Source organism: Cnephaeus nilssonii (assembly GCF_951640355.1).
Source record: "Cnephaeus nilssonii genome assembly, chromosome: 17".
Classification (NCBI taxonomy): domain Eukaryota; kingdom Metazoa; phylum Chordata; class Mammalia; order Chiroptera; family Vespertilionidae; genus Cnephaeus; species Cnephaeus nilssonii.
In genome coordinates, this window is record NC_137088.1 from 33667847 (window position 1) to 33692878 (window position 25032).

The 25032-nt window shown below is 40.3% G+C and overlaps 1 protein-coding gene across 2 annotated transcripts; it reads left to right on the top strand.

The window, feature by feature from the left end:
• Positions 1 to 1048: 1048 nt before the first annotated feature.
• CCDC174 (coiled-coil domain containing 174) lies at positions 1049 to 25007 on the top strand. Of its 2 annotated transcripts, XR_013814814.1 has the most exons (13): positions 1049 to 1162; positions 3586 to 3690; positions 4696 to 4796; positions 5831 to 5889; positions 7886 to 8063; positions 11545 to 11640; positions 13407 to 13549; positions 13989 to 14083; positions 14630 to 14762; positions 16446 to 16598; positions 17676 to 20504; positions 24645 to 24701; positions 24951 to 25007. XR_013814814.1 is itself a non-coding variant. In XM_079794685.1 (11 exons), the coding sequence occupies exons 1-11, from the start codon at positions 1121 to 1123 to the stop codon at positions 17972 to 17974; spliced, it is 1404 nt and encodes a 467-aa protein (XP_079650811.1). In that variant the 5' UTR covers positions 1049 to 1120; the 3' UTR covers positions 17975 to 22708. The 2 variants fall into 2 exon arrangements, 1 of the variants encoding a protein (XP_079650811.1); XM_079794685.1 differs by lacking the exons at positions 24645 to 24701; positions 24951 to 25007 and having other exon boundaries at positions 17676 to 22708.
• The last annotated feature ends 25 nt before the right edge of the window (positions 25008 to 25032 follow it).

Sequence of the window (25032 nt, forward strand, 5' to 3'; positions counted from 1 at the left end):
TCTGAAACGAGCCTTACGAGGCTAGAGTCTAGTTGTCAGCAGTGCTGCATCCCTTCCGGAGCGTCCAGAGGAGGATTAATTTGGTGTGTTTTTTCCCAGCTTCTAGAGGCTGCCTGTATTTCTTGGCAGTGGTCCCATCTTCCTTCTTCAAAGCCCACTGTGGAGCATCTTCTGATCCATCTCATTGATTCTGACCCCTCTGCCTCGCTCTAACAAGGACCCTTGTGATTACATTGGGCCCACCCAAATAATCTCCCCATCTCAAGATCTTTAATCACATCTGTAAATTCCCTTTTGCCACATAAGATAACAGTCACAAATTCTGGGGATTAGAAGATGGACATCTTTGGAGGGGGGAGGGGTCATTAGTCTATCACAATTATTAATATTTTTATCGAGTAGCTCATTTAATCCTCATTAAACCCCATGAAGAAAATACTGTTTCATTCTCATGTGGGGACTGAGGCACAGAGAAGTTAAGTAACTTTCCTAAGGTCACATAGCCTATATTGTACGTGGTGAAGGAGCGTTTCCAACGAGGAAGTTGGTCTTATAAGCTGCAATATGTGAAGTGGCACAAAGTAAGCATTTTATCAAATGCTACTATTATTATTATTATTTCGACTAAAATTAATAATTCCCATATCGTATGACTCTTGTGAGAATAAAATAAAAGTGTGAAAATTGCCAGACAGTGCCTGGCATACAGCAGATCCTCAAATGGTATTTAGATCTTTCCAGTCTTTATTCGCCTTTCTTTTCGTACAGTCCATTTCTCCCTCCTTGAAATAGCGCCTTCGCCACCCCTAACTGACCCACTCAAGATGGCGCCGTTCGCGCCCAAGTTACGAGACCTTCTCAACATGGCGCCTAACAAGTCCTTTCCATCTTCCGCACTCAAGATGGCCTCCGTAGTTAGCCTCACCCCTGGGCATCCTGACCTTCTTAAAATGGTGACAGGCGCGTTTGCGTCACATCACGACCTGCCTAACTTGGCGCCAGCGTCGTAAACTCAGCGTCGCTCTAATAATAGACACTTCCGGTTGCGCCGGAGGCGGGCTTAGAACCCTGCGGGGACCTGTGAAGGATTCAGTTTGGGCTGGGACACTCTGGCTCCACCATGGACCGAAGGAAAAAGCCCCTGGACGTCACGGCCTCCTCGGTGAGTGCGGGGAGAGGTGATGCCACGGGTTCCGAGTTCTTCCGGCCCCCAAGAATCTTGGCCTGGTTTGTTTCTTAACTCGGGGTCCCAGACCCGGCCTCCCCTCAAACAGGAACCGGACTTGGCTTTTCTCCGACGGGAAACCGGACCAGCTTGCTTACCTACCGGAGCCCGAACGTGGCTCCCCCCCTCGGATGTGCCCTCGGACCGGGCTTCCCCCTCAGACACGCACCTGAGCCTGGTGTCTTTCCTCTGTCAGGAATCTCCCGGCCTCCCACTGAGACACCCAGTCCAGGCCTCCTTGCCAGCCCGCCTTCCTGCCGGTCGAGGGGGAGCCCGGGCCTGTGCTTGCTGACACACACATCCCCCTTCCTGGTTCTCCCACCCAGACACCAGGAAGGTCTCCCAAACACCAGTGTGGCCTTTCCCCTGACCAGGAACTAAATCGTTGTTAATGCAGCGCAGGATGACGCGGTGCCTGGATGCTGTCAGGTCTCACAGGGTGTAAGAGGCTGTTTTTTATTTGTTTAATTTTTTAAAAATTAATTTTAGAGAGGAAGGGAGAGAGAGAGAGAGAGAGAGACATACATCAATGATGACAGAGAGTGATTGATCGGCTGCCTCCTGCATGCAACACACTGGGGATCGAGTCTGCAACCCAGGCATGTGCCCTGACCGGGAATCGAACCGGGACCTCCTGGTTCATAGGTCGAAGCTCAACCACTGAGCCACGCTGCTGGGCAAGAGGCTTTTTTTTTTTTTTTTAAAGTTAGCTACTTCTAGGAAGAAAATCTGTTCTGTGTACTTATTTTAGTGCCACCACTTTATATGCACGGTCTCATCGACTTCTCCCAAAGTAGGTGCTGGTAAGATCCCCATTTTATACATGAGGAAGTACCAAGATGCACTGGCATTCCCAGCTTATATACAGAATTCTTGGTGATAGAGCTGGCTCACTCAGTTTGGTTGCCTTTTTCATTATATCAGAACACATTGCCTAACCTTTGGTTTAATCTTGAATTTACTGCAGAGTTATTGGGATGCAAGGGAAGTATAAGGAAAAATCTACATGTCCCAATATTTGAACCCCATTTCCTCATCTCACACTGAAAATTGGTATTAGTTATTATGTTTGAGGGTTAAGAATGAAAAAAAATTATAAATGTTAAAGTTATCCTATCCTAACAGCTTAAAATTAACAATGATAATAATAGGAAGGCCAGCTGGGAATTGACAATTTTCTGAGTAGCTTCCTTTTAAAATTCAAAAGTTGTAGAATAGGAAAATGTGTGGCTAGGTAATTGATGTGGTTAAGAGCTTAGAAGAAAAGGTGAAAGGCTTTTAATTTTATTAAATTTAGAATATTAGGTCCTGGGAAGAACTGCCCTTTGCATTATTCCTGCTAAGGCTACTTTTAAATTGATTTCTTCCATTTGGACTTAATCATTTTGGTTTCCCTTAAAATTCAGTCCATGATGCTGGGCTTTAGAAGTTGATTTACAAACGCCCACGTGTATAAGCAACTGGACCAGATCCCTAAGAAGGAAACTGCCTTTATGTCCCTTTGTGCAGAGTAGACAGTGGTGACTGATACAGCTGAGGGCTAGACCTGGGTATTCAGTCAGTTGTGCTGTTTCCTTTGCCCTGGCCTTCCCTGCTCTTGAACCCCGTGATTGAGTTGAACTTAAGAGTTTCTGGAAGATACTAAAACAGACTTGGAAGCATTCTTACCATTCACTCACTCCACTTTATGTTTGGCTGTTGAAATCTGCCTATCTTTTAAAGTTCAGCTCCAGGCTGCTTCTGATCACTCTGGACAGAAGGAAATGCTCCCTTACCTGAACTTTTATGCTACTTTCTACCACTCTTAGAGCATTAATTACTTCTTACTGGTATTATAGGTTTCCTTTCTTATTAGATTGTAGGCTTCATATGAGGCCGGAGTATGTCTAATTCATGTTTGTATCCCACTCTTCAGGTTAAGTGCCAGGTACATACTGGGGACTCAGATAGTTGCTAAACAAAGAAATTTCCCTATAGCAATAATAAATTGTGATGATCACATGAGATTATATCATATATACAAGCCAAGTACAGTGCCAATTAGAAAGGTGTTTAATGTTAGTTGAATTTTACTCTAAAAGATGCCGACTTTATTTACTTTGATTTATCAATCTCCCTTTGCCCAGAAAAAAGCCTTTGACTGTTGAAAGTTAGAGTAAAAGTACATTTCCAACCTAGCTAGGATGAAATATGACTGTTTTCTTTTAGATTGGATTCTACATGTAAACTTTTAATTTTGTATCAATTTTTGTCCATTTATAGGAACTTGGGATCTTGCTTTGAGAATTATAATAACTTAGAAATCCAGTCAGTCATAGAATTAAATAAATGTTTTTGTTTGTTTATTGGTTTTATTTTAGTTGGTAGACCTTAAGGCCGAACTCTTTCGAAAACAAGAAGAATTCAAACAAGAAAAACTTCTAAAAGATTCTGGAGTTTTGGGAAAACCAAAAACAACTAATAAGGTAAAAATAAGGTCTAATTATCTCCATTGATCTGAAATAATGCCAGGAGAGAGTTTGGGAGTTTTGTTTTTTTTAAGTGTGTGTGGTCATATAAATATTAAGGAAAAATTCCTTGTCTTGTATTTGAATATCTGCATGAGATGTCTTAAATATTAAAATAGAAATTAGTAAGGTTATTCAAAAGCACCTTTTAAAAAGATATATATATATGTCTATTTTTATATGTATATTTTTAAAATATACATATATATGTATATTTATTTAAAAACTGTTCATTTTTTTATTTAAAAACTGTTTATTTCAGAGAGGAATGGAGAGTGAGAGAGAGATAGAAACATTAATGATGAGAGAATCATTGATTGGCTGCCTCCTGCACGCCCCCTACTGGGAATCGAGCCTGCAACCTGCACATGTGCCATTGACCGGAATCAAACCCAGGACCCTCTTTAGTCACAGGCTGACACTCTATCCCCTGAGCAAAACCAGCTAGGGGAAAGCACCTTTTAATGCTCTAATTCTTAAGCACTTGTTTGAGAAAAGTACATGCTCTTAATAATTGGTTTGTTACATTCTTATGGAAGATTATCTAGTTACATATGCGTTATAAATCCAGACAGAGACAAACAGATAATATAGAAATACAACAAAAAATATCAGGGTTTGTAAGAGTTGTTTTCCAATTTTATAGGTAATGGTATCTATTATTTGTATTACTAATTATTTGTAACATATTTTCATTATAGTCTTGTGTCATTCAGGAGATAAAAGATAAAGAAGTAACCCTATGCAGTGTATAAAGAAACTTTTTATATAATTCAGGGCTTTTCTTTTTACTCCAGCTTTGCCATGTATACTCTATTTGCAGGACATAAGCTGGCTGTCAGAAGATCTAGTTATCTCCATTGATTCATAAGATCTGATGGTCCCTTTTTTTTTTTTCTGATGTACAAGTAGAGATGTTTTGCAGCCATTTGGTGGTTCTGTTTTGTTTTTTAAATTCTCCAGAAACCAAGTATCTGGAACAAACAGAATGCAGGAGTTTCAAATCGTGCTGAGAAGGATGCAGAACAGAAGATTGAGGAACAGAAGACTTTAGATAAAGCAAGGTAAAGCTGAACTCTGGTCAGTGTAGTTATCACTGAAGCTGCCCAAGCCAGGAAATGAAAATTCAACTTTTATTCTTTTTTTATTTACAATTTAAATTTTTATAATCTTTCTAGCCAAATACTCTGTAACTATAAAATAGACTCTAAAAATAATGTGATTTGCAGATGTATTTACAATCTTAGAAGAAGATAAGACATAACCTCAGTTCCACTTTGAGCCTCTTTTAGGCACTAAGATCATGGATCTTAAGAAGTACATGGGAGTGTGGTTCTGGACTAGGGGCATATGATGTTAGCATTTAAAAATAAATTTTTCCCCAAACTTTTTTTTAGTCCTCACCCGAAGATATTTTTTTCAGAGAGTGTAGGAGGGAGGGAGGGAGGAGAGAGAGACAGAGACAGAGACAGAGACAGAGACAGAGAGAGAAGAAAGAGAAGCATCGATGTGAGAGAAACATATGGATTAGTTGCCTCCTGCACATGCCCTGAGTGTGGGCAGGGAACGAACTGCAACTAGGTATGTGCCCTTGACCAGAAATCAAACCTGAGACCCTTGGGCCCTAGGGTGAACACTCTAACCACTGAATGCACCAGCCAGGGCTCCCCCAACTTTTTAATATGAAAAACTTTAAATCAACAGAATAATTGAAAGAAAAGTACAAAGAACATTTTAATACTCTTCACCTAAGTTAACAAATAAACATGTTTCTACATTCTCTTTCTATCGTGTGTATAGAGAAACTTTGTTAAGCATTATACTTTACCTTTACATATTTTGACATGTATCTTCTAACAAGGACATTCTTCTATATAACCACACTGATAAAATAGTATTATCTATTATATATTATCTATTAACTAGAGGCCCAGTGCATAAAATTGGTGCACGGGTAGGGTCCCTAGGCCTGACCGGCAATCAGGGCCGATCGGGGCCTTCCTTCCCTGGCTGCCAGCTGTGAAGCCGAGGGTGGAGCAGTCTTTTCAGGGACGTCAGTTAATAAGACATTTCTAATACTTGTTCTGTTTTCTCCAAGGGAAAAATTGGAAGAAAAAGCTAAATTATATGAAAAAATGACCAAAGGAGACTTTATAGGTAAAAAATTATTTATACTTCTTTATTTTCTATACTTCATATATCCCTATGGTATTTCGTTATTTGTAAATAACTAAGAATAAGGAGAAATTTTAAAAATCAAGCTGCTTATTTTCTGTGCCAGAGATAAGAAAATTAGCAATAATTTTCCAATTGCCTAGTGGGTGCAGGGCATATATTAGGTGCTTTGAGGGAACAAGCAAGTACAATATATGCCAGATTCTCTGCCTTAAAGAGGGGGGAGGGTGTCATCAGTAGAGGGAAATGGTACAGAACAAAGCAAAGTTAGGAAACAAGGTCTAAATAGGCCACAATTATGAACAATTACAGCTGTGTAAAGAACAAAGGAGTTATGGCTGTATCATGGTGATAGGGTTGTTTGCTATTGCTCTATTTTTCTCTATTTTCTATTTTTTGTGTGATGTGCTTATGAGTGCTTTTTAAATGATAATAATAAAAAGAGATAATCACCTTCCTCATACCCCCCCAGAGAAAGAAAACCCAAGCTACTGCTAGACAACAGTAGAAGAGCGTTTGCAAAGCAGTTTACAAAGGAGGCATATGTGGAAGTGTTTAGGGAGAAGTCAGGCTCTAATAGGGCTTTTTAAGCAGAAAGGGGGAGGGTGGTGAGAGCAGATCAGCAGAGGGAGGAGAGGGCCAGAGTTGGCAGGGCAGCCTGGTGTGGCTGAGGGGCTAGGAAGGGGAGCAGCAGGGCAGCAGGAGAGAGGTGGCTGGACCCCGATCATGGGCTGCTCACCCAGCCGAGCTCCCTCTTCTCAGACAACAGGCCATGTTCCCTGCATGGCAGGGAATCAGCATGGGGAGATCGGAAACGCCAAAGTTAGGGGCCATGAGGAGAGGCTTTGCCTTCTTGAAGCAGCAGCAGGTTGGCCATTAACCAGATATCCTCAATATTATGTGTCTTGTAACTCAGTTCTGAGAAAGTACACCTCTTTTCCATTTGAGGCATTTTGTGGCCTTTAAAAAAATTTTACTGTCTGGAAAAGCCTTTATTAAGAAAAAGTTCAAGTCTTTTTTGATTCAAACTTTACTTGAATTGTTAATATGGGATTCAGGTCCAAAAGAGTATGCTTATAGGGATTTGGTTCTGTCCAAACCGCAAGCCTACCTCCTGATAGGCATATTGGGCTTACATATTTGGGCAAATTAAGTTTTGGAGCTTCCATTATTCTTCCCTGTCCAGTGGTATAATACCGGTACCTAGTTCTAGGGAACCTAATATCTGTTCCATCTCAGACAAAAAGACTCAGGTGACTGTATCTGAAATCCCACACAGGGAAACTTCACGTCAACATTATTTGTGAATACATCAGACATCCTGGGTTAAATTAAGTCGTGGATTGCTATTTAATTTTTCATTATATGTTTTAGCTCAAGTAGATCTTAAGTCCTGAGGAAGATAGCATCTCCCACATTTCTGTATGTCCTGTAGATCCTGGCAACATGTCTTGTCTGAAAGTGCTGTTCATTGGATTGAAAAGAATTTAGATGATTATTTACCTATGTCATGACCCTTAAAACACTTATCATACCATAACAATATAATTAGGATTAAGTGATACAGATCACCTGATTAGAGAGGTCTATTGTTTTGGTCTGACAACATGAGAAATGCACTTCTCCTCTGTAGTATGTAATTGGCTGTATGAGTCTCTTGAAATCAAATGGTTTTGTTATCTTAAAATGACCTTCTGAGACAGTATTGCTTACTCAGTGTATTGACAAAGCAGCAGAAACTTCAGGCTTTTTAAAGACTTTTTGCAAGGTGTATGTTTCCAGTGGCCTATTAATAACTTCCCTGGCAGGTCCTGAGGTGGCTTTGTCTTTGTAAGTGTTCCAGGGGGTGGAGTCATCAACTAGTGAATCTTCAGGGACGTGAAGCCACCCATCGATGACTGTGACTGCTTCATATCAATTCCATGTGTGGTTTTCTTCTTAGATGTCAAGAATCTGATACTTGATTTTTATGTCCTAGATGAAGAAGTGGAGGATATGTACCTTGTGGATTTCACGCAGAAGATGATAGATAAGCACAAAGAAATGGAGTCATTTGGTGCCAATCAAGATTCTAGAAAGGCAGGAGAAAGAGATGAGGATGAAGAAAATCTTTCTGAAACAGATATCCCTCCTCCCCAGGACCCCAGTGAAGAATGGTTGGTGATATTACGTGATTTGGTCATATTAACATTGTCAGATTTGTGTTTACCTTTTAAGAGTGATTTCATTTGGTTGTTAACAAACCATTTCTCTTTATCCTTCTTTAGTTTTTTTCTTTTTTCTTTTGAGACTCCACTTGAAGTAAGATTGGATTTACAGATGTAGAAACAGTAGCTCCAATGAAGAAATAATTACAAATAAAGACTGAGCTCTCGCTCTGTGCCAGGTGCAGGAGGCATTGATGTGAAAGAGTTGCTTAGTCAGAAGCATGTCCCTTTGCTACCATGTCCTCATTCAGACTTCATGGAGAGTCTTTTGTCCAGGCAGTGGTGATCTCTGTTTCTAGTAAGCCTTACTCTGGCTGTGACATTTTCTGGCAATTTAATAAAGGCATTGTGGACTTGGACCTGGACAGCACCAGCTCCACCTTTCCCTGACAGTGGGACCTTGATTAAGTTCCTCACCAACCTGAGGCTCATTTTCCTCACGTCTAACACAGTGATGTCAATGCCTACTTCCCCTGATTGTTTGCCTTAAACTTTCTTCACAAAGTAAGAGTATTTTAGAATACCTAAGAAACTGCTGTCTGTGGAGTATAAGCAGACATTTTGTAAATCTTTATTACTGAAATTCTGAATTTTATCTACATGTAGGTGAATAATGGGGAAACCAATCTAGTTGTTTCCTTACAAAGAGACAATGTGTCAATAAGTCCAGAATGCAAATTCCATTTTGATGATATTCTCCACTTAAAATGCTGTTTAGAAACTTGTTTGTAAGTGCTTAAAACCATGTAGAGACGCACTGACCCTATGGAAACATCCTGGTAGTAACTAACTCTGCTTGCCCACCCTCGTGCCTGTGCAGAGCCCACCTATCTTCTCTTCAAGGCTCAAATATCTCCTCATCATGGCATCTTTGTCAGGAACTGCTTAGGATTGTTTGCAGCATTTGGTGACTTTTGTCAGCTTTGGGACCAGTGGACAGGGGCCATTTATGAGTTGAAGAGAGCAGTCCCTGTTGTGGAGCACAGACTGCACCTCTTCATACTTGTGAGGGTGTCCACATCGGTCCAGATAAAACGTGTTGCGATAGAACAGGTGTCTTCTTACCTACCTTCTAAAAACTTACATTTGGGGGAGATTATCTGACTGCATACTTGCTGTAAGTAACCAAGAGAGAAGTACATGCAATGCAGTCTCTTCTATCAGTGCTGCTTCATTCTTAGTGATTCTTCCCTTGAACTCTGGCAGCACTTAAATCTTTCCTGCTCCTTTGGGTCTTACCGTTTCTTTATTATTGACACACTAGAGGCCCAGTACACGAAATTCATGCACTAGGGGTGGGGGAGGGGGGCTTGTCCCTCAGTCCAGCCTGCTCCCTCTCCAATTTGGGACCCCTCGGGGAATGTCTGACTGCCGGTTTAGGCCCAATCCCACAGGCCCAACCCCCTAACCACTCCCCTGCCAGCCTGATTGATGCCTAACTGCTCCCCTGCTGGCCCAATTGCCCCCAACTGCCCTCCCCTACAGGCCCGATCGCCCCCAACTGCCCTCCCCTGCCGGCCTGGTCCCACCCACTTGCCCTCCCCTACAGGCCTGGTCCCACCCACTTGCCCTCCCTCCCCTGCAGGCCTGGTCGCCCCCAACTGCCCTTCCCTGAAGGCGTCACCCCCAACTGCCTTCCTCTGCAGGCCTGGTCCCTCCCAACTGCTCTCGCCTGCCAGCCTGGTAGCCCCTAACTGCCCTCCCCTGCTGGCCTGATCACCCACAACTGCCCTCCCCTGCCGGCCATCTTGTGCAAGGGTGTGACGGTCAATTTGCATATCACATCTTTATTATATAGGGTAACTGGCCTCATTAACAGAAAAATAATTGAGGCAAACTTTGATACTTTCAACATCCTGCCTGCTGTTATTAGTGAAGCATTTCATGGGCATGTACTTTAGCTTCCCCCAGTGTTCTTTGAAGATGACATGACTGAGGTCTCGTGTTAATTCTGGTGCTTCAAGTAATTGTTTCCCTGAGAGCTTGCTCAGTGTCTGATTACATAGAGCAGTTGCTGTTGTCTTGCATATCCCATCTATTCTATTTTGATGGGATCTGCATGTTTTGGAGGCCTTCTCCAGAAACAGAATAGCCTATGATTGCTTTTCATAGCCGAAATCCCATCTCCTTTGAAAGGTTTAGTGCCTTTTTCTTTTCCTTATTAATGCCTGTAAGATTATAGCAAATTGTCAGTGATTTGAAGAGTTTGGAGGGCAGTTGAAGGTGTCATTGCCACCATATGGAAAAGGAAGACACACTTCAAGCAGTTCTGACACTTTTTTTGTTTTTGAATTAGGCTCTAAAATTGTAACTGCTTGTGAAATCCTTTCAGTAGTTAAATTCCAGGTGGTGGAAAATGTTTCTGCAAAAATAGTGTAAATAATTATTTAGACATCTGGCTAGATGGTATTCTTCCTCCATTCATTTTTAAAAAAAGGAAAAGAAGAAAAAAGAAAGAAACTGCTTTCAGCAGTTGGAGGTTTTATTTCTTGTGCTAATCAGCTTTAGGACTGTAGCAATGGATTCCCAAACGTTCAGATTTTAAATCATGGACTGACAATTGGAATTGCATGTGTGAAAAGAAAGAAATTGCTGACAAGAGCCAGGTCACATACATGGGAATCTGACATTGAGTTGGTCCACCAGCAGTACTGGCCCCTTTCTGTGTTTTTGTCCCCTACCGAAGTCTGTGGGAAATTCCCTGCCCATAATTATAAAAATAAAATCTGTTGCATCATAATGCAAATGAAATGTTTTCTATGAAAATCTGTCTATATTACCTGTTGTGATAAGTCTAAGTGTTTCATTTGCCTTCCTCTCTGCCTGACTTCTCTAACTACTACCTAGTTTGGACAAGATTAGGAAAGAGGAATGAGTGATAAAAGATAACAGACTGGCCTACTGATATGGTGCTTTTTGGTACAAAGAGTGTGTTGCTTGGCTTCCTCCTAATTAAAAAGAGTTTCAAAATACTGTGACTTATATTAAGAAATAAATTTCTAATTCATTGGGAAGAATCATACCAATTAGAAGAAAAAAAGGAAAAAGTAAAGTGTCAGATTTGGGAAGACTGAGGAAATTAGAGTCTGGTTCAAAGCAAAGTTATGCTGATAAACTATTTGGAATTTCCTAAAGTAAGTTCTGAGATGTGGCAGCAAGGATCTGTATAGGTATTTATCTTTGAAATCAGAGACATACATGATCAATCATTTTCTGCATTTTCTAAAACTAAGATTTAATAAAGGGCACAATGTGTTTATTGTGTGTCAACTTTTAACTTTAAAAAGCATGTTATCAGTGATAGTCTCTCAGATTGGGGGGTTTTCTTGGTTGTAAGCCCTACGTTAATTTTTTACTGTGTAGCAACTTCCTAACTTAGGGAACTATATGTCCTGTACAAAGCATTCACATCTTTTCACTTTTATTTCAGGGTGGACTATGTGGATTCCTTAGGGCGATCCCGGCGTTGCATGAAAAAGGATTTGCCACATCTGCTGGAGATGGATAAAAATCTTCAGGGGAGGCTGTAAGTGTGTTATATGCAAAGTTTTGCCCAGGTCTGAAATGCAGACACAGGGCTAGGTTAGTGGGCAAGTCTGTCTTTAGTCAATTATCTTTAGTGCTCCAGTAAGGAGATCTTTTTTTAATGTATAAGAATATTTGCCGAAGCACTTATTCATGGTTAGTGTACACATACACACATAATTCACACTCAGGGAACAGCCTGAATGGATGCTCCATATCCTGTAGCTACTAAAAGGGATGAGTTAGAGCTATATCTGTTTGCAGGCATACTCCAGAGCTATTGTGGATTTAGTTCCACACCACCACAATAAAGTGAGTATCACAATAAAGCAAGTCACACAAAGTTTTTGGTTTCCCATTGCATATCAGAGTTATGTTTATGCTATACTAAAGTCTAATAAGTGTGCAATAGCATTATGTCTAAAAAAAATCAGTGTATGGAGATCAGATGTACTCAAAAGAAAGAAAAATTATGTATATGCAACTTTTTCATAAAGTTAATGGCAACCACACACAAAAACCCCCAAACTGAGACACATAGCTTTAAAAAAGAGGAAAAGGAGGAAAGAAGTTTGGAAAAATGACACCAATAGACTTGTTCGGTGCTTGGTTGCCACAAACTTTTTGAATTTGTAAAAAACACAGTATCTGCAAGTGCAATAAAGCAGAACACAATAAAGTGAAGTATGCCTGTACTTGGAAGGATGTCTAATTATAGGGTAACAAATATAGAATAAACTAAACCAAATCAACCAACAAAGCTTTGTGGAGAAAGGTGTTTAAGATATACACTTGGTTATTCCACAGCAAGTGGGGGGCAGGGAGGCAGTTAGCTTATTAACTTTTTTTTTATTTAATCCTCACCCCAATATATTTCTCCCCCCCCCCTTTTTTTTTTTTTTAGAGAGACTAGAGGGGAAGGAGGAGATGGCAGGGGGTGTGGATGGAGGGGGACATTGATGTGAAAGAGACACATCGGTTGGTTGCCTCCCACATACGCGCTCCAAGTGGGGACTGGGGATTGAGCCTGCAACTGAGGTATGCACCCTTGACCAGTATCCGAACCTGTGACCTGAACCCATGACCCTTTGGTCTGTGGGCAAATGCTCTAACCATTGAGCAACCGGCCAGGGTATTAACTTTTTCTTTATACATCTTTGGATTTTGAAGTAGGGCCTTACAGCTAGATTTTTTTTTTCTGTGAGGCCTAAGACACCTAAGAGATAACTTGCTAAAACATTCTAGGGAATAAAATTCCTCTTACTAAGAGCAGGTTTTATGTGCAGAGTATTGGGAGAAGGTCCACCCTGTCCAAGTCCTCCAGGTTTAGGTGGGCCTGGGCTTGGCACAGAGGGGGAAGGGCAGAATCCCTAAGCCATCTCAGAACACGAGGCACAGTCCAGGCCACGGCGTGAAGGAGCTTCCTCATCCCTGCACGGGAGACCATCCAGAGGAGGCCTGCACTTTCTCCTCCCTGCCTGGGTGCCTCCCTCCATTCAGCCCGGACCAGGGTGGGAAGGAAAGTGGTTTGTCTTGAGTGCAGGCAAGATTCCATTATGCTAATGTAACAAATCTGCTGCTTGATTTTTAAAAGGTGAAAATATTTTCTCCTCTCTTTCCCAATGATCTGGTGGGTCAGAAACCTCTGTAAGGAACTGTCTTTTTTATCAATTAGAGGTACTGATTCATGATTCAGTTTAATGAACTGAAGCATTGTTATCTCACAGCTCTTATTTAAAGATAGTTTTTGCTCTTTTCTCCTACTAGTTTTGTTAGTCCCGCTAATGAAAAAACCTTACTATCTGAAGACATGAGAAAAGAACTTCAGCGCCAGCAATGGGAGGAAGAAGAACGGGAGGCCCTGAAAAGGCCAATGGGGCCTATACATTATGAAGACATTCGTGAAAATGGTATAATCTCTTGCAGCTTTTAAATCATGCTTTTATCTTGAACTAATGACAAGCATAAAGGGAAGTATTCATTCATAAAGCAGCAGTTCCTATGCAGAAATAAAAGATTCTGCTTTGGAAATTGAAACTATCCCCTTTGTTTACTTCATAGCCTAAAAAATACTCATATTGGAAATATCTTAACAGAGAGTCTATTAATCTAAGGGTTTGTTCCCCAAGAGAAGTGGGGAACAGTCTATGACTGAAAATTAATGAATTTTTGTTATGTTTATCACTTGACAAACAGGATGAAAACTATTTCTAACTTGGTTTGTCTGCCTTTTCTTTTTAAAAACTTGTGCCAAATATCACTGTATTTCTTTTTGCCAAATTTCTTGTAGGATATAATTTACTGATCAGGGAAATCTATAATCTCTCGTGTAATTTTGACTTATTTCAGAGGCCCGGCAACTTGGTGTTGGATATTTTGCCTTTGCCCGAGATAAAGAGTTAAGAAACAAGCAAATGAAAACTTTAGAGATGCTGCGTGAACAGGTATAAATTAAATTCAGAGTTAATGTAAAGAAAGATTTGAGCAGTTGGTTTCTTGTTGGACCATACTGCAAAAAAAATCTAGTAAGTTAATTAGGGATTTAAATTGATATTTAGAATACAGTTATAGGTTTTTTAACTGTAATTGCCATATTATTTTGGTGTTTCAAGGTTTAAGATTATGGCTGCCCACAAGTAACTTGTGTAATTTTAAATTTGGTTTTTAATATATTTTTGGAGTGGTCTGGGTAAGAAAATAGAAAGTTGCTTGAGGGATTAAGGAATAGAACAGAATTGGTTGGTTTTCTTGAATCTTAAACCTTTCAGAATGCTCTGTGAATGCTTTCTAAACTTCAAAAACATCAGAGGCCTTGTGTAAGAGAAAACTTTACGAGTCTTCATTTTGATGATCTCAAGGATAGCTTCTTAGAGGTGGCATGAGAATCAATTAGTCTATTTTTAGAATAAAATTATTTCATCGTTCTTTAAAAAGAAGTATTATGAATTTGGCTTAAAGCAAATAATTTTATAATTTTCTGTTCTCTTCAGACAACAGACCAGAGAACAAAACGAGAAAACATAAAAGAAAAGCGAAAGGCTATGTTAGAAGCAAGACTTGCCAAACTTCGACAAAAAAAGATGAAAATATCAAAAGATGATGGAGCAGAGGAAGAAAGTAAAGGTATGTCATGGCTCATGTTAAACTTCAGAAGGAAAAGTTTTAGTTCCATTGATGTCTCAGTAATAAGGCTCAGAAATTAGCCATTAAGAAAGCACTTCTAAGGTACTGACAGGAGCAGTTTTTATAACCAGTGTGATGCGAATGACACTCTAGGGAATAATTTAGGTTATAGATAAGGACATTAACAGTACATTGAGTCACTTCATAGAACAGAACAGTTTAGTAACTCACACTTAGTTTAGTTGTGTACATGTTTAACCTAATTTGTTTTGCTGTGGCTACAGTTTTTGTTGATTATATAGTAACTTATTTTAAAGAAGAAATACACAAAGTCAGAATTAAATAATTTACAAATATGACTATGGTCAGCTTAATGAAAATACTGTTAAAACACTTGGAAATGCTGTTAACTAGTATTTTCAAACTAGTTCACTCTATGAGTTATGTTGGTCTGGGCCAAATTGTCATGACAAAGAGACCCACATAGACTGCCTCAAACTAGAGGGAAATCTGCTTCTCTCTTTTAACATTTCAGAGGTGGTGGGTGTCCAGATAGGTAGTAGATCTGCCTCAGATGGCCATCCAGTCTTCAGCTTCCTCCTGTCTTGCCATTTCTGTCATTTCCTAGAGGGTTGCTCTAACCTGAACAGTTGAAACTTGCTCCCCAGCACCTGTTCATGATTCAGCCTTGGGGAAGGAGGAAAGAAGGAAGGGAACGAGCTTCCTTTTGGGGAATGTGAGTCAGAAGTCAGGCAGAACCTATGTGTTTACATTCCAATGGCCAGAACACAGGGAGGCCAGTAGCCATAAGGCAGGGAGGCTGGGGATCAGCCTCTCTGGCGAGATGCCTTGTATCTAGCTGAAACAGGGCATTCTGGTCCCAAAGGAAGAAGGGGAGTATGGGTGCTAGAGGCATATAGAAGCCTCCAGCCTTTACAGTAGCTTGTGCTAAGCCATGGGCTGTTTTCTAATTCTGAACAGAAATTCAATTTTGGGGTGTTTCTTTTTTGTTTTGTTTTGTTTTTTAAATTCAATTTGGTTTTGAATGGAAACCAGAAACATTTAGTAATTGGAAAATCATTCATTTAGTTTCATATAACTGTTGTCTCCCTGTAACATGTTATCTCTGTATGTTGTTTATTTTTGCTCTACACCTGAACATCTATCATTTCCACAAGTTGTGAAGTGTCACCAAAGTGTTTTAAAAAATCTATTTTCATTTAAAATATGGCCAAAATTGAATAGCCTACAGCCCGTCGCCAGGCTCCAGCTCTTCATCACCCCAAGCCCCCTTGCTTTGTTTGAGATTTACTTTAGTTGAGTAACAGAGATTTCTGGTCTTTTTATTGTTGGTCTGGGGATATAGATACTTTGAAATCCATCCAGCTTGGGTTTAAGTCCTGATTCTTGTCACTTCTGACTTGTGCAGTATTTCTGAGCTTAATTTTTCTCATCTACAAAATGGGGATAAAATGGGAATACCAATACTGGCTTTATTAGGGTTGTTACAGAATTAAGTGAACTATTATATACAAAGTACTTAGCCCACTGCCTGGGACGTAGTAGGTGCTTAGTAAATACTGGTTATTACTTCTACTCCCAGGATTAGTATATTCTATTTTTAAAAAATTAAGTAGCTTTAAGCTTTATTATAATGAAGTCTTATTCCCTTGCAAAAAATAGATGGAAATGTTATTGGGCCTTTGCCACCAGAACCAGAGGCCATGCCAACTCCGCCTATTGCTGCCCAGCGTAGCAAAGTAGAAGTCATCGTTCAGGAGAGGAAGGACACCAGGCCCGGAGTGCCACACGTCCGGGAGTGGGACAGAGGAAAAGGTAAGAGGGGGTGGCTCCAAGGTGTAAAAACCTCTCCAGTAATGGGCCCTGCACAGGAAATTTTTCTGGTTCTCCTGATCCAAATGTGATTCTGATGAGTCTTAGTGGTCCTTTGAGTCTTAAAGAATTCTTCAGATCTTTGAACTTGTTTCTTCTTGATACCCAGACAGAGCTGTTTATAAACAGGACCTCTAGCCCTAACTGGTTTGGCTCAGTGGATAGAGCGTTGGCCTGCGGACTCAAGGGTCCCAGGTTCGATTCCGGTCAAGGGCATGTACCTTGGTTGCGGGCGCATCCCCAGTAAGGAGTGTGCATGAGGCAGCTGATCGATGTTTCTCTCTCATCGAGGTTTCTAACTCTCTATCCCTCTCCCTTCCTCTCTGTAAAAAATCAATAAAATATATAAAAAATAAATAAAATAAAATAAACAAGAGCTCTAGAAAGGGTGATTATAAAAGACCATGATCCATAAGGCATCATGTCGAAGGATGAGGGTTTTGTTTTTTTGAAGTACTTGGAGGAAGTTTTCTGAAGTTCATGCTGCCTCATTGCAGCTTTGGGATGTCATTTCTTAGGAACTGCTTTCAAAATTAATGAAGGTTTGATAATTTAATGTATTGTGTTTTTAGCACATTTCAGTTGGAAATAGAGATGAAAGACCAACTTAGATTTGGACAAGTTCCTTCTTGTCTAAAACTCAGAGGACAACACTTGTGTTTGTTGTGAAGTACCTGCAACATAATGTCAAGCAAATGATTGAGTGTTTAATTTTTCTGTATTTCTCTCTTAAATTTAATTTTAGTGCCTTTTTGGCAATGTTTCTAGAGTCTGCAGACTTCTCCACACAGCCTTTCTTGAACCTTGGGCCTTCAGGAAGTAGTCACTCCCTTAGCGTGGTTCCTTATACTTCAGTAGGCATTGCATGGGCCTCATACTACATTTTTGTATTGCTATCCTTGCTTTCCAGAGAATTTGAGGTGGCTTTTAAGAAATACATATAATAATTGAGAAGTAATAACAGTAAATTCATCTCATTCAATCATCAGTTCTAATAACATTCTTTCTTATTTTTACTAGAATTTTCCTTTGGGTACTGGTCGAAGAGGCAGTCAGATCTCCGGGCTGAAAGAGATCCTGAGTTTGCTCCACCGTCGGATTACTTTGTGGGTCAAAAGAGAACTGGTTCTTTCAGTAGCCAGACATGGAGCAGACCTGCACCTGCACAGAGTGACGCAGGGCAGCACCCTGGCCAAAGCCATGACCCCAGCTGTTCACATACATCACCCACTCCTGCTCCCAGCAGCCCACCACAAGCCCCCAAGGTCACTTTTGAAACTCTGGATGATATGATATCTTATTATAAACAAGTGACATGAACTTAAAAAGCATTCTGACTTGTGTCCATGCTGTTGGTGGTGTCTTTTTCTCTCAGAGCAGAGAAAATGACTTGATTTTAGGAACTGAAATGTAACTTTGTTTTCCTGCCCTTTCCCTAGAAGGTAGAGGTTGGATTTGTCAGCAAGGAAGAAGGTGAATGGTACCTTGGGAAATCTGTGGCCACATGGCCATTCATTTCTTTCTAATTTGTATGGCGAGATATTCATGTGGCTTTAAGTGTGATGGAATAGAAATATTCTATAATATTTGACACCAAGGAGTTTGTAATCCTGTCTTTCATACCTGCTCCCATGGCTTACTCAGATTTAAGGGTTCCATTCCTTCTGCAGATGTTAGCATGTAGATTTCTTTTTTCCAAGGATTCAGCTTTCAGATCAGTTGATGGAGCATCTATCAGGAGGAACTATCGCCTGTCAAAGAGTGGCAAATGAAGAGACACTGTGTGGGCGACGAAGTGGTCTAGTTTCCAAGAGGACATCTCGGTGTCATCTTTTCAGCAGCAGACAGGCAGTTGGAGTTGGCCACCAGGCCCACAAGACTCCTACAGCTACCTCCCAAGCCAGTGAGTCCTGTAAGAATGTGCTACAACAGTTCCTCAAGCACCCACAGGAGCCCACCCTCCTCTGGGCTCTGTGGTGCACATGTTTTTTGTTCCCACAGCACAGTGGCATTGACATAAGTGCCCCCATTCTCATTACAGATTGCGAATTGGAGCGTAAAGAAGGTCAATGACTTGTACAAGGTCATATGGCATCTAAATGGCAGATCTAGGACTTGAACACAGTTTAAGCTCAGGTTTGCTGTAGACTCATGCTTTCTCCAACGCCTTCTACTCTCAGTCTTGTTGCTCCAATATCAAGCAATATTAGACAAAATTTCCAAATTCCTGAGAACCTCTAGACTACATATTGGGCAAAGTTGCAGACTTATTAATGGTTATTCTGTCAGCCTAATCAGGGAAATACTTCTTATCAAATACTAGAGTCCTGGTGCACAAAATTCATGCTTTGGGGGGTAGGAGGTTCCCTCAGCCCAGCCTGCGCCCTCTCGCAGTCTGGGATCCCTCTCGCAGCGGGGCCTTGCAGTCCGGGACCCCTTGCTCCTTACCGCCTGCCTGCAGCACTCGCCAGCTGTGCCCAGCTGCCCCCTGGTGGTCAGTGCGCATCATAGCAACCAGTTCCGGTCATTCCGCTGTAAGGTTCACTTAGGCTTTTATTATATAGATACATTAAAACCAACTAACCTGGCTGCCTTTTTTATAGAAATTGGACAAACTGATCCTAAAATTTATATGGAATTGCAAGGAACCCAGGCTATCCAAAACAATCTTGAAAAAAACAAAATTGGAGGATTCACACTTTCTAATTTTAAGACTTGCTACAAAGCTATAGAAATCAAAACAATATGGTACTGACATAAAGATAAACACATAGATTAATGGACTAGAATTGAGAGTTCAAAAATAAATCCATACACTTATGGTCAACTGATTTTTGACACTGGTGCCAAAACTGTCTAATGAAAGAATAGCTTTTTCAACAGGATTCTGGGACAACTGACTACCCACATGCAAAATAATGAATTTGGATCCGTATCTCATGCCATATACAAGACCAACTCAAAGTGGGTCAAAGACCTAAATGTAAGAGCTAAAACTATAAAACCACTGGAATAGCTTGTAGAACAAAAGAAGAGGAGACAAAAAGAAAAACTGGAATATTAAAAAAAAAAAAAAAGGAATTATTAGCTCTCCTGACTCATAAGAAAAAGAAAAGAAGGAAAACAGACAAATATGAGAAAGAATATATAAAGTAAAGCAGAAGGACTCAAGGCAAATTGTGGAGAAGGGATGGGAAGGCTAGTTAGCAATAAGCCCAAGAGTATGGGTGCCAATAGTCATGGAAGAGGCCACCAAGTAACCTTTTTTAAATTTTTATTGATTTCAGAGAGGAAGGGGGAGAGAGAGAAACATCAGTGATGAGGGAATGATGGAGCAGCTGCCTCCTACAGGCCCCGCACGGGATTGAGCCCGCAACCCAGGCATGTGCCCTGACCAGTAATTGAACCGTGACCTCTTGGTTCATAGGTCAGCACTCAACCACTGAGCCATGCTGGCCAGGCTCAAATAACCTTTTGTTTCTCAGAGCACCTTGGGTGGACATAGCAAAGCAGTCCGTGGTCTGGCTCATGATCACTGTCAACTAATAACTGTAAGTGAGGTTTTCTCTAGGCTTTCAAAAACTTTTAACCTATTTTCAATGCCTTTTTTTTTTAAAATTTTTATTTTTCCCATTACCATTTATCCCCTCTATGCCCTCTTTAACAGCATATCATTTAGTGTTTTATGAACCCAGCTGTTACATTGTCTTCCATTGCAGACCCGGAGTTCAAGTGTTAACGGAATTTGTTTTACAGTTTCTCATGGGCCTGTTTTATATGAGTGCATCCAGCAGATGGCATTAGAATTCTTAGACTTCAGATCCACACTTTGCCCAATAGAAATACCATGTAAGTCTTCTGTGTTATTTCCAATTTTCTAGGAGCCACATTAAAAAAATGAAATTAATATTGTTATATACTTTTATTTCAGCATTTAATCAATGTACACAAATATTAATGAGACATTCTACATTCCTTTTCATACAAGTTTTCAGAATCCACTGTGTATCTACTGTAAAAATTTTCATCAGGAATACTTGACCTATATTTAGATTTCATAAAATAAACCATTGAAAGGGTAGATTCACATACCCTAAATTTTCCAAACATGCTTAACCATGTTTAAAGTTTCCCAATAACTGAGTCAAGTGTGAAGTTTTAAATTTAAATTAATAAAGTGAACATTTAGTTTCTTAGTCATTCTAACCACATTTCAGGTGCTCAAAAAGACGTGGTATAATGCTACTATACTGCACAGCATAACTAAATGATCTGTTTTTATATGCTCTAGGGTCTGACTACACATGATCCTCCAATTAGTAACTAAAGGATTAACAAACAATTTCTTCCAGATGTACATGAAGCATTTAATATATTTTTATGGCTGTGTTTATCTTGGGAGCAAGTAGTGGTAAAATCTCTTCTCAGAAAACATGACCACACCTTGTTCATGTCTTTGTAGAGCTAAGTGAAATGTTTTAGATCAGAAAGTGCTTTGAATTATTTGTTTTCTCTTTAATCTTTTCTTCAGGCCTTTGTGTGTTTTGATACAGTTCATTTGAATTGGCTAAATAAATCATTTTGTTTGCTTGCAAAATTCCCAAAGGAGAAACTTTAAATCCATATACATGAGATTCCTGCTATGTGTAGCCATACATTTGCCCAAACCTTGTGTATAATTTATTTCTTCTTAAAGCCATAGTGCAGCCCATGGGGTGGTTTTCAGCTAACCTTGTGACATAAATATGAGGCAATAGAACTTAGAATTTGGAACAGGGTAAGTACTGGTTTTTGCAGTTAATACAACATAGAGTAGCCACTCCATATAGGTTTAGTGTTTTTTTTTCAGTCAGTAAATTGAATTAAGTTACTTATACATCAGGCAGTTCCTGTAAAAAAACAAAAAACAAAAAATAAACGGCTAAGGTAAGGGATGATCATTGAAAAGAATTTATTGACCTGCTGAGAACTGTGAGCAAAAATGGAACTCCTCTGGCCTTCCCACCTACCCTCGCCAGCTGTCTTGGTGAGGCATTTTGTTAGTATAGGTGTGTACATTTAGCTTAATGTTTGATGTATGTGTGTGAGGAGTAGGGCAGGGGTTGGGGAAGGGAGAGAATGATGTGATAGGTGTAGATCTAGAAAAACTGAAAAATCAAAGTAATCAAATGAAGTAAGGTGTTTTTTAATGAAAATCTGTCACCCAGGTCTGGAGTTGATCTTTTGTTTCTATATTTCTTAATCAGTCCTGGGCTGCATTTACTGTATACATTCACTAGAGGCCCGGTACATGAATTCATGCATGGATGGGGTCCCTTGGGGTGGCCTGCGTAGATTTGGCCCCAGCTCATGCCCCCAGCCTCACAGCCCCACAGCCCTGCCTGGCACCCCACCTGGGCCTGACACCGCCCCCTCACCTGCTCCACTGTTAGTCACTGTCTGCAGAGTCATCAGCGGCAATCGGGCCCCTGCTTGCACCCACCTTACCCCACCTTGGCCCGCTCACCTGCTCCACCATCCTGTCACAGTCCCACTCATCAGGGCCGGCAGCACCTCCACTGCCACCTTTAATACGTGGCTTCATACTAATCTCATGGCTTGAAATGGCTGCTGGAGCTACAGTCATTTCATCCATTCCAGAAGAATGAGAATAGCAGTAGGTAAAGAAAACACAAAAATTTTTACATGAATGTTCATAGAAGCACTAATCATAGTAGCTAAAAAGTGGAAACAACCAAAATATCCATCAACAGTGCCTAGATCTGTTGATTGTGGTTTAACCATGTAATGGGATATTATTCTACTAAAAACGAAGTACTGATACCTACTATAACATAAACCTCAAAAACATGATGCTAAGTGAAAGAAGCCAGTCACAAAAGGCCACATATGATTTCATCTATATGAAATGTCCAGAACAGGCAATTATATAGAAACAGAAACTAGATTAGTAGTTGCCTAGGGATAAGGGGAATAGAATGTAACTGATAATGGGTTTCTTTATGGGGTGATGAAAATGTTCTAAAATTAGGTAGTGGTGTTGGTTGCACAACTTTGAATATACTAAAAACCATTGTATACTTTTAAAAGACTGAATTGTATGGTATGTGAATTATATCACAATAAAGCTATTGTAAAAATCAGCTTTTATCTGTAAGACATATCTTCAAAATTAACCTCAAAGGAAAGGAACTGGTAGGGGGTAGAGAAAAGTTCCTCAAACCAGTTAACATTTCAAGGATTTTATTTGTCTTCATCTGAGTCCTGGCTTAAAAAAAAATAAAAAATCAGCCCCTGTATGGTCAGGGTCAGATCCTCTGGCTGGCTGCCCTGATGACAGATTCTGAATGGTTTCTTTGTTCCGTAGCCTTATCATTTAAAAAAATGAACCTATTTTTCCGAGTCTTCAGAGCTGAGGAATAGATGCCGGGGGTCAGCAAATAGACATAGGAAGCCACTTTATCTGCAAGTCAGCCGGATGTCAGAAGGGTTTGCTCTATGGGATTCTTGTTCTTTGGAGACTTGTTGCTGATAGATGGGCAGAGGCAACTCAAAGGGCATGAGGAAGTAGTGTTGCATTTAGAACCTATGTCCTAAGAGCTCTGACTCCTCATCAGTAAAACCAGAGAGATAACAGCCTTCTCACCCCAGGGTGGTCGCACCAGATTATGGTGTGAACCTGCTCTATAAACGCGGACGGTGTGCACCAGAGGCGTGGTCCTGGAATGGTGAACTTGGGGTAGCTCCAGAGGACATGGTTTGAAAAGTGAAAGATTGAAGATTGGTGGGAGAAGATGGCCATGGATATGGTGGGGAGTAATTGTCAGGCTGAGGTGGTAGAATTGATGGTTGGCGGGCTGTGGTAACAAGAATTGTCAGAAGGCACCAGCCAGAGACCCTTCTGCTCTAAGGCCACCATTACTAGCAAGTATGCTCATGAGTCATTTAAGTCAGACAACAGAGGCGGCTCACTGACATTGTATGGAAATGCTGGCAAAGGTGATGGGGCGGGGGGCTTCTGCTCTCAGCTTCCCGTTGATCAACCTTTTTTATTTAATTTTATTTTTTAAGTAATTCTTTATTGTTGAAAGTATTACATATACCCTCTTACCCCCCATTGACCCTCTCCAGCTGATTCTTATTTATTTATTTATTTATTTATTGTTGAGAGTATTGTGTTCTGATTCTTGAGCATCTTTGACAAAGGTCATATTTGCACAAAACCCCTCAGAAATTAAATCGTTTTTGTGTGGTGTAAAATCAAGAAGTGCCTTTATATTTTTTATTAATGTATTTTAGATTGTCATATGGACAATGGTATGTCTTTATGGGATTTATTTTGATCAGATGAACGAAACTTTCAGATCTGATTACAAAACCCTAGAGGTTTATTTGCGGATTTTTATTTAGCCATTTTGTGTTCATTAAATTGTTCTTCAAACTCCCTCTCCAACCAGTGGTCTATTTTTTATATAAAGTAAGACGATAAAAATAAAACACAATTTAGAAGAATGTTAGGGTGAATACCATCTAGTAGCATCTAATGTTCAACTGACCCAGATATGAGTATGCTTGTCTGCTATCTTCACAGCCACATATGGCCATTTGATGAGCACTAGGTGCTCTCAAGAAGTTTTATTAAAGTGGGAAAATACTTATTATAGTTTGCTGATTTTAAGGTACACATTTTCCCCTTTTAACATCTCTGAAATTGTGATATGTCTTACAGTCTATGGTATCTTGCACTGATATTTTTCTTATAAGATGTTGCATTAGTTACATCAAATCTTGGGTTTTATGAAATGTGGCAAATAATATTAGTCATTAAATTAAGAAAACTCATTCTCCTCATTCTTTCCTGTCTGCCTTTGGGTGTACATGTTGAATAATTCTATACCCATCCTTTCATTGCAACCAGGAGCTTACCCACCCAGGAAGCTTATCCCCTTCATCCAGAGAAAGCCGATGAAATATCTTTTGTTTTTGCAGGTTTTTATTAATAGACCACAAGCAGATCTTCCAGTCTCGGGTCTCTAACTACAAAAGGTACGATGGAACCTTTCTCCCTTCCCCATCCTTTCCATTCCTCCAGCCCCTGGGGCTCATCCATAGGAACTTAGTTTGTGTGACTGTCCCTGGAACTATTTCTGGAACCTACTCATCCCCAGGCCCTCCCTCCCCAAAGTGAATCACTAATGTGGGTCTATCTGAGGTTTCTTTGGGAAGAAAAGGGAGGAGGGGCATCCCCTTACCCTACTGTGGAGGATGTGACCAATTATTATCCTCCCTGGATAGGACCCAGGCTCTATGACCTGTAAAGGCCATTTCAGCACTTCCATTCTGTCTGTCTCCAAGCCTTCACCTTAGGTAAGAACTT

Excerpts from the sequence above, each read along its gene's own strand:
- CCDC174 (XM_079794685.1), top strand. The coding sequence starts at position 1,121 with ATGGACCGAAGGAAAAAGCCCCTGGACGTCACGGCCTCCTCG. Across the intron at positions 5,890-7,885 it reads GACCAAAGGAGACTTTATAG|ATGAAGAAGTGGAGGATATG; the intron begins GTAAAAAATTAT and ends TTTATGTCCTAG. Across the intron at positions 11,641-13,406 it reads AAAAATCTTCAGGGGAGGCT|TTTTGTTAGTCCCGCTAATG; the intron begins GTAAGTGTGTTA and ends TTCTCCTACTAG.